The sequence below is a fragment of the Ipomoea nil genome, unplaced genomic scaffold (assembly GCF_001879475.1).
Source record: "Ipomoea nil cultivar Tokyo-kokei standard unplaced genomic scaffold, Asagao_1.1 scaffold2939, whole genome shotgun sequence".
NCBI lineage: Eukaryota > Viridiplantae > Streptophyta > Magnoliopsida > Solanales > Convolvulaceae > Ipomoea > Ipomoea nil.
This window is the reverse complement of record NW_017619367.1, coordinates 855009-864680: the sequence shown is the minus strand read 5'-3', so window position 1 is coordinate 864680 and position 9672 is coordinate 855009. Positions and strand designations below refer to the sequence as shown.

At 40.0% G+C, this 9672-nt stretch overlaps 1 protein-coding gene across 1 annotated transcript; it reads left to right on the top strand.

The window, feature by feature from the left end:
- The first annotated feature begins 2303 nt into the window (after positions 1 to 2303).
- On the top strand, positions 2304 to 3599 carry LOC109162347 (zinc finger BED domain-containing protein RICESLEEPER 2-like). Its single transcript, XM_019311069.1, has one exon. It carries the CDS (start codon positions 2304 to 2306, stop codon positions 3597 to 3599), a length of 1296 nt encoding a protein of 431 aa, XP_019166614.1.
- Positions 3600 to 9672: the final 6073 nt, after the last annotated feature.

Below are 9672 nucleotides of genomic sequence, written 5' to 3'. Positions count from 1 at the left end.
CCTAGGAATGGTTATTCCCCTTGCGAAGGTAATAGCTCATTCCTAGGCATGTTATTTCCCTGACAAAATGATCCAACCAAACGATGGAATATGTATATTCCAAGGAATGTTATTCCATTCCTGACCTATCCCATGAACCAAACATGCCATTAATTTAGTTCGTGGTGGGAATTGAGAACCTCACAGTAGTAAATGGACATATTTGACACTTCTGCCATTTATTTATAGGTGCATCATTACTACTTTCTCAACCTAATGAAGCACAAGGAGTAATACGCCATAATTTATTAATTGAATGGACATTTATGTTAACTATAAGCACATAATTTAACTATATGCAACTGAGCTCTGGTTTATGGTATCATGAACCAGGATCCACATTGTATTTGTGGACTTTGATTCAAATCATATTTATAATGGGGTGTTCAGTAAATAGTTGTTAGCTGATTGGGTTAGTACGTTGACTAGTTGATAGTATTAGTTGATTGTACAAAAATGTTTAGTAAATTGGTTGTTAGATGATAATTGATTATATACAAAAGGGTTTTCTCAAAAAGCTGATCAAAAAAGCTGATAAAAAAAGCTAAGCTGATAAAACATCACAAAATACACAACAGACTCAAAAAAATACACCATATAACTCACCACCCCCAATGGTGTATTTCCGAACAGTGTATGGTGTTTTTACTCACACCTAATGGTAGGGGTGTGCAAAAACCGACCCACCCGAATTACCCGACCGACCCGAACCCGTTTAAGCTCTATTTGGGGCAATCCGAACCCGAATAGCATGAACCGAACCGATTCTACGGAAATAAGCCGGTTTGGAGGAGGCAGGTTGGGGCTTATAAATTCCCCCCCGAACCCGTCCGATTACCCGAATTAGGGTAAGGGTTCGTTTACCCTAAGGTATACGACGTCGTCCTAGCGATGTATATATGTGTTGCGTTCGATGGAGAACTCTCTAGAAACCCTCATTTGCGCAGCTTCCTCTTCTTTCTTTTGACCTCTGAGAACTCTCTGGAAACCCTAGCAATTCAACTCGTTCTCTCGTGAGTCTCGTCTTTCTCATCTGAAAATCTGAAATCTGAAACTCGTTCTGTCGTGAGTTTCTTCTCCAGTTCTCTGATTCTGTGAGAGAGTGAGACGCTTTGTTCTCTCGTTCTCTCTGAGTTTCTTCTAGAGACTAAGAGTGATATTGTTCGGTGGAAGCTGAGAGTGTGAGTCTCCGGTGGAACTCGTGGAAGCTAGGTAATATTGTTCGGTGGAAGCCCTATTCTGGACGACTGGTGTCCGGTGGCCGGTGCGGTGGATTGTAGAGTGCTCAGTGCTGTCACGGACTCACGGTCTAACGGATTTGAAGCCCTTTGTTCTCGGGGGTTTGATTTGGAGAAACGAAGTAATCTCTAAACCCTAATCTTAGACTTACTTAGATTATACACTTATATGTTGTGATACTTTGGTGTTAGTTGTGATTGTATGATTCTGATGACTGTGACACTGTGAATCTGTTGAGAAGTTCCAGATTCTGATGTCACTTGTCCCTTATTTGTGAATTTTTTATCCTTTGATTAGGGTTTCTATGATTATGTCATTTATGTGGACTGTGACACTGTGGATCTGTTGAGAAGTTCCGGATTCTGATGTCACTTGTCCCTTAGTTGTGAATTTTTGATCCTTTGATTAGGGTTTCTATGATTATGTCATTTATGTGGACTGTGACAATGTGAATCTGTTGAGAATTTCTGGATTCTGATGTCACTTGTCCCTTAGTTGTGAATTTTTGATACTGTGATTTGGGTTTCTATGAGTATGTGGTTTGTGATTGTCTGTATTGTTTGTGGAAGCCCCTAAGTCCCTAACCCAGTAACCCCTGTTGAGTGTTGGCTGTTGGATGTTGCCTGTGTTGGTGTAAATGGTGGATTGGTGGAAGCCCCAATTGTAACTACCAACTCTTAAATCCAGTAAAATGATGAGAAAGTGTTCAGGCTAACAGGTTCCTGATTACTGGATTTCTTTGTCACTTTGTGTGATTTATGTGATACTGTGATTGTATCACTGTATGCCTGTATAGATTATAACTTATAAGTTATAAGTTTATGGATGCATGACCCTTAATAGTTAATTTCTTAAAGTCCCAACTATGAAATTTAGAAAAATGATGAAGTTAAGAGGTGCCTGTCTTCTGATTCTGGATTTCTCTATTTCTCTCAGTTGTCTGTGACTATCTGAGTATCTGTACTTATTCAATATATTTCCCACTGAGTAGTGACCACTATACTGATGGTATTCCATTTACTTAGATGGAAAATATCATAGAGTCTGGAAGTCAACCTTCTAAATCTTCAATTGATGGGTCTACAGTGGTGGAAGGCCAAACTGTTGACACAAATAATCAACAGAATGTGCAACCTACTACTGCAGTTCCTGAGAAGAAGAGGAAGATTGTTGAGTCCAGATCTCCAGTGTGGGATCATTATGAAAAAATTAAGGATAGTGCTGGTGTTACTATCAAAGGCAAGTGTATATATTGTGCCAAAATATATCAATGTCAGTCTAAAAAGCATGGTACTACCTCCTTGAGAAACCACATGCTTAGCTGTCTGAAAAACCCCCACTCTAAAGACACTAGACAATCACTGTTAACCTTTCAAGCTATTACAAATTCTGATGCATCTCCTGCTACTGTTGGTGAGTTAGGAACTTGGGTCTTTAACCAGGAAGCTATTAGGATGGCCTTGGTTGAAATGATTATAATTGATGAACTGCCTTTTAGATTTGTGGAGAGTCCAGGGTTTAGGAAGTTCATTCTGGTGGCTTGTCCTAGGTTTAAGATTCCATCTAGATGGACAATTAGTAGGGACATCAATCTGATTTATGAAGAGGAAATATTGAAGTTGAAATGTGTTTTTAGGGGGAACACTCAAAGAGTCAGTATTACAACTAACACTTGGACTTCTATTCAGAGAATTAACTACATGGTAGTGACTCCCCATTTTATAGATGAAGAGTGGAAGCTTAACAAGAAGATTATCTCATTTGTCCCTATTACATCACATAAGGGTGAGGCTGTAGCAAAAGTCCTTGAAACTTGTTTGCTTGATTGGGGGATTAGGAATGTGTATAGTATAACTGTAGACAATGCTTCATCTAATGACACAGCTATAGGTTTTTTAAAAAAGAAATTGATGTCTTGGGGAACATCTACTGTGAAGGGCAAGTATATTCACATGAGATGTATTGCCCATATTCTGAACCTTGTTGTCCAAGATGGCCTGAAACAATGTGATTCTTCTGTGAAGAGGGTAAGGGAGGCTGTAAGATATGTGAGGAGTTCACCTGTTAGACTTAAGAAATTTAGGAACTTGGCTGAGTGGAATGGGATTGAACAGAAATCATCTTTGTGTCTAGATGTTCCAACCAGATGGAACTCTACATATCTTATGTTACAATCTGCAATTATTTATGAGAAAGTGTTTGAGTCACTTGAAGAAAGTGATACTGCCTACAAAGCAGATCTGTCTGATGCTGTTCCTACTTTTCTTGATTGGGAGTCTTTGAAGAGTTTGGTGGAGATCTTGAAATGCTTTATGATATGACAATAAGAATTTCTGGTTCTTTATATGTCACTTCTAACACTTTTTTTTGTGCAAGCTGGAGGGTCTGTGCAACTGATGGGAGAAAATATGAAGGCTAAATTTGAGAAATATTGGGGGGATATAGATAAAATGAACTTGATGATATTCTTTGCAAACATTCTAGACCCAAGAGACAAGTTAGAGTACATGGCAACACAGATGAATCACATGTATGGTGAGGCAAAAGGTAAACCATACTATGAGAAAGTGATTCTAGCCTTGAAAGAGTTGTTTAATGATTATGCTGCCTCTACTCCTGTCTCTACTCCTGCCTCTACTCCTGTCAGTACTCCTACTGATTTTTCACAGTCTACAGTTCGGAGGCCCCAACATTTGTTAAAGTCACAGATTAAGAAACAAAGATTGGAGAGTGGGGGAATGAAAAAAAACTGAGTTAGAAATTTACCTTGCTGAGGCAATACTTGAAGAAGAAACCTCTTTTGACATACTTAGATGGTGGAAGTTGAATGCTGAAAGGTTTCCTACCCTTTCTAAGATAGCTAGGGATGTTTTAGCTATACCAATATCTACTATTGCATCAGAATTTGCCTTCAGTACATCTGGTAGTGTTTTGGATCCTTTTAGGAGTTCATTAACTCCTAAAATTGTGGAAGCTTTGGTCTGTACACAGGATTGGCTTAGGCTATCAAATACCCCATTATCAATTGAGGAAAATCTGGAGGAATTGGAGAGATTTGAACAAGGCAACACATTCTATTCAATTTTTTTTAACAATTTGTTATTTCCTATTTTCCTTATAATTTTTTGTTGTTGCAGAAATTGGGACTGATGGTGGCAGTGGAACTGGAAGGAGTGGTGGTTCTACACTTGCTACAATTCCTGTAATGCTATGCTTTGTACTTTATACTTTATACTCCTGTTTCTGTTTGAATGTATTCTGTAATACATTTATGCTGTTTGCCTGTTATTCATGACTCATGAGGCTTGCTTGCAGCTGGCTTGGTAACTAATTAAATTAGTTGCTGCCATTGTAAGTTGTTACATTGTTGGTAAGTTGGCACATTTTACAATTTGTTTATGTTTTATACTTTTATAGTTTTATTATATTATGGCCATGATGAAAGCTTCCACCAATGATCTGAAAAATAAGGGATTAAGCTGGTATGTTGCTCCATCCTCGTGGGGATGTTGTAGCAATTTCCCCTTAATCCTAACTTTGATATGGATAAAAAGCTTACTGAGCCAAGTTTATAAATTATTACTGTCTAATGATATTCTGTTGCTCAATAACTTATTTTTGCTATTTGGCATTTTGACTTATTGCTAACTTTGCTTAAGTTTTGAGTGTTTACAGGAAGATGAAGAACAATAGGAAGAGATTAGGAACTCTAGGAAGACTAGGAAGTAGGAACTTGGAAATTCAGTACTTTTTTGGCATGCAATTGTAATTTGCAAGGATAATTTTTTGACTTAAGTGCATATTCAGTAGTATTTTGGCATGTAATTGCAGTTAGAGTAAAACGTAATTGCATGTATGTTATATTAACTTTTTATATTTACACTGTTTTGTTCAATTTTGTAGTGTTTTTCCTTTATTTCATTATTATTGAACTATCCGAAATTGGTTCGGATATCCGATTGAACCGACCCCACCCGAAGTTCAGTCAACCCGAGTAGATTTCTTAGATTAAAAAATGAAATAGGATTTAAATAATGATATCCGAAATCCGAAAGGGTTGCCCATACGCCCACCCGAACCGCCCCGAACCGACCGATGCACCCCCCTACCTAATGGTGTGTGTTTGGTGATGCGGGACTCTGTTTACTCTGTTTTGTGTGGTGTATTTTCCTAACGTTGAGGGTGCATATTTGTTGAACTATTGGTGTTGCCTCACCGTAAGAAATCGCCGCACCGTAACACTGTCGCACCTGAACTTGCCTCAAATTAAAAATATATAATTTATTAACTATAGGTTCATAATATGTTAATTGTACATACATAATATGTTAATTATAATAAGTACATAATTATGTACTTGCAGTTAATAAATTATGTACCTTAAGTTAACGTATCATGTATCTTCAATTTTATTATAAATACATAATTTATTAATTAAATACACAAAATATATTAACTATAAGCATATAATTTAAATATAATTTTGGACTATATATAGTTAACCATCCAAAAGGGGAGCATCGTTCATATAGTATAAAAATTGGATAACCATTGGCGAGGATTAAATTTGGTGAACTCCGAAATTTCCAATTCAATCCATTACGTAAGAAGAAAGTACTTTTATTTTATTTTTCTTAAATTTCTAATATTTATTTTTTATTTTCTGAAAAAATATTGTATAAGTAAATATTTTTTAGTTTCCACTTTTTTTAAATCTCTAATTCTTTTTGAAAACTTTTCAAATCTCTAATTAGTATTTTGTGTACAAAATATATTTGTCACCTTTACAGCGCGTTTGGTTCACGGAATGAATTTTGAGGTAATAGGAATGCTATTCCATAAGGAATGGAATAGGTAAGGAATAGAATAGGAATTGTATTCTATTGTTTGGTTCGCGGAAGGAATAGACTTTATGAATTATATTACAGTGTTTGGTTGATTTAAGGAATAGAAATGAAATATGTTTTAAAAGACATAAATACCCTTATAAAAATATGTGATAGTGGCGATGGTGGTGGCGGTGGTGGTGATGGTGGTGGTGGCGGTGGTGGTGGTGGTGCTGGGGTGGTAGTGGTGGTGGTGGCGGTGGCAGTGGTGGGGGGCGACGGTGGTGGTGGTGACGGTGGCGGTTGACGATGACGGTTGTGGCAGTGGTGGTGGGGGCGGTGACGGTTGTGGCGGTGGTGGTGGTGGTGGTGGCGGTGGTGCTGCTAGGTGGTGGTTTTGGTGGCGGTGGTGGTGGTGACGGCGGCGGCGATGGTGGTGGCGGTGGTGGTAGTGGTGGTGCTGGGGTGGTAGTGGTGGTGGTGGCGGTGGCGGTGGCAGTGGTGGGGGCGACGGTGGTGGTGGTGACGGTGACGGTTGTGGCAGTTGTGGTGGGGGTGGCGACGGTTGTGGCGGTGGTGGTGGTGGTGGCGGTGGTGCTGCTGGGTGGTGGTTCTGGTGGTGGTGGTGGTGGTGGCGGCAGCGACGATGGTGGTGGCGGTGGTGGTGATGGTGGTGGTGGCGGTGGTAGTGGTGGTAGTGGCGGTGGCAGTGGTGGGGGCGGAGATGGTGGTGTTGGTTGTGGCGGCGACGACGACGTTGGTGAAATAGGATAAATTTATATATAGAATAATAAAATTAGGTTAAATAAAGGGGTAAAAAAGGAAATAGATTCTAAAATCTATTCCTGAGCGTTTAGTAATAGGCTAGGGGGGGGGGGGGGGGGGGGGGCTAGTAATAGCTATTACCTTATTTGAGGTAATAGGCTATTACCAGGAATATTATTCCTGGTAATAGAAATGGTTACCAAACAACGGAATAGGCCTATTACTGGGAATGCTATGCCATTCCCGGCCTATTCCGTGAACCAAACGGGCCATTAAAGATGCTAACATTTTACATCGATAGGTTTCCACACTTCTGGCGTAAAGAACATCATAAAATATATTCAGTCTAAGTTGGTTAAGGTATATGGGACATAGTCACTCTTTTATGATTAGTATATATGATTGACAAATTATTTGCTAAAATTTATAAATTCATTATCTTCTGAACTTCCTGTTTAACTTAACTAGTACATGAATTTAAATGTTGCTTGAAAATCTTTTTAATTCCATTGGTTGGTTACTTCGGTGATAGACCTCCGCCAACATTGGTTGGTTACTGTAACACCCCCGATTTTCAAGACTTTTAAAACTTATATAATAAAGGTAGAATCTCATTAAATCCCAAAATACGATACAAAGAGTACGGGGTGTTATGCCACACCTGAGCTAGAGAACTCAGGTGCACAGGCCAACTAACTAACATCCTTAATAAAGTAAATGCATAACATGGCACGCAGGCCGAAAAGGGAAACTATCTACTTCTACGCTCCAAGATCTAGCGCGCTCCAGTGACTTATTCTTCTGTGCTTGAAAGCCAAATATATCTGTTCAGCGAGAGATGCTGGTAACCCATTCCAACGCGTTGAAATACAATACATATAGATATATATATAGATATACGAAAACCATTTTGAACATGAAGATATATCCTACGAACTCTAGCTTTTAAAACAGGGATAGACTCAACAGAGAGGGCTAAGCACAGACAACAGTTATACCAAGCATATACAATTTACAACCGACAAGACAAATAACATAAGCACAATTAATAATCATAACCCAACATATACGATTCCCGGTATAAATCCCATAGTCTCATCCCCAAGATACTCATAACAACAACTCATCCATACTTCATCACATAGCACACTTTGTTGGCGCCACAGGACCAATCGCATGCCCATACATGAGGGTCAGCGCATATAGCTCTGACACGGCCCCGCAGCACCCTGCCCCGTATCGCAACACGGAGGGGTCGATCGCAACCGACCGATGAACCGCAGCTCATCATAATGTTTGATCGCAACCAAACAGTGGACCGCAGCCCAAGAGAATGTCATCTGACCGCAGCCAGGAAATATGAACCGCAGCTCATGTAGAAACGTTTGATCGCAACCAAACGGTGGACCGCAGCCCAAGAGTGTAAATCTGACCGCAGCCAGCTTCTGAACCGCAGCTCAGGAATAACCAATCCGATCGCAACCGAATTGGGGTGTCATGCACACATAACACATGGCAAGCACATGCAACCCACATTAACACATTGGGAAGGGGAGAAAGCGTATAACAAAACCTATGCGTGATCCTTCACAAACTAAGAATGGTCCTAAGGGGTTCATACTTCTTCCACCTAGGTCAACGGGATACCAATTCAACTAGCATGCAATATATAAGACTTATAAACCTACGAACAGTACCCGAAACATCAAACTAGACACGGCACGATGAGCGGAATCTGTTGGGACACCACGGGGATCGGGGAAACATCAAACGGGGAAGCCGGGGTCCCGAATGGGGGAGATTTCCAGCGGGGAGCCGGTGGGACGTGGGGGGCCACCCGCCGGCTGCCCGCTGCCGGAGACGTCCCTTCTGGCCGCGGGTAGGTGGCGGGGTCCCCTACCCCCACTGACTCTTTATGCACAAAACGCCCCGGGAACCATTGTGGAACCCGAAATCATGCTTAGACACTTTACAACGCAATTAACGATCAACACGTAGACAGTTAACGGATCAAATATGAGAAACGTACGGCACATAACCTATCATGCTTTTCTAAACATAATCGACACCCAAACATGCGATTTCCCCACCCGATACACCAAGAATAATATCATACGATACATCCTAGGGTTCTAATCACTTTTATACCAACAAGAATACGATTCGTCTTCTAATTACAAGATTCGGTATAAATAACACATAAGCATCAAGAATGCCATACAATTATCAAGAACGACATATAAACATCAAGAACTCCACATGATCATCAAGAACACCATAATTATCAAGAATCTCCCAATATCAAGATCACCCATGGAATTATCCCATCAATCATCAATAATAATATCACAAATCATCAATACACGATAATATGGGGAAATCCTACGGGGGAAATCATAGCTATAAAAATAGGTTTTGTTGAGACATGGGTTACCTCTTAGCCTTAATTAATTCCTTGGCTATGAAGGGTCTTTCTTTAAGCTTTCTTGCTTTCTTGATTTCTTCTAAGGGAATTCTTAGAGCTCTTTGGGGTGGTGAGTCGTTTATTGTGGTGGGGGGGGGGGGGGGGGGGGGTTCTAGGTGCCTCTTAAGTCCCCTATTTATATATTTAGGAGTCCTAATTAGGAACTAATATTATAGGCTTGCTAATTCTATTCCTTTTGGAACTAAGGATTGGGTTTAGGGATAAGGGTCCATGGTCCATAGTGGACCATATTAATTAATTAAAGAGAATCCTAATCATAATCTGAATAGTAAAAGGCCTACTTCCTTTATTCCTAATAGGCCTAAGACTCTCATTCAG

What these genes read in the sequence shown, in the direction of transcription:
- LOC109162347 (XM_019311069.1), top strand. Translation starts at nt 2,304, where the DNA reads ATGGAAAATATCATAGAGTCTGGAAGTCAACCTTCTAAATCTTCAATT.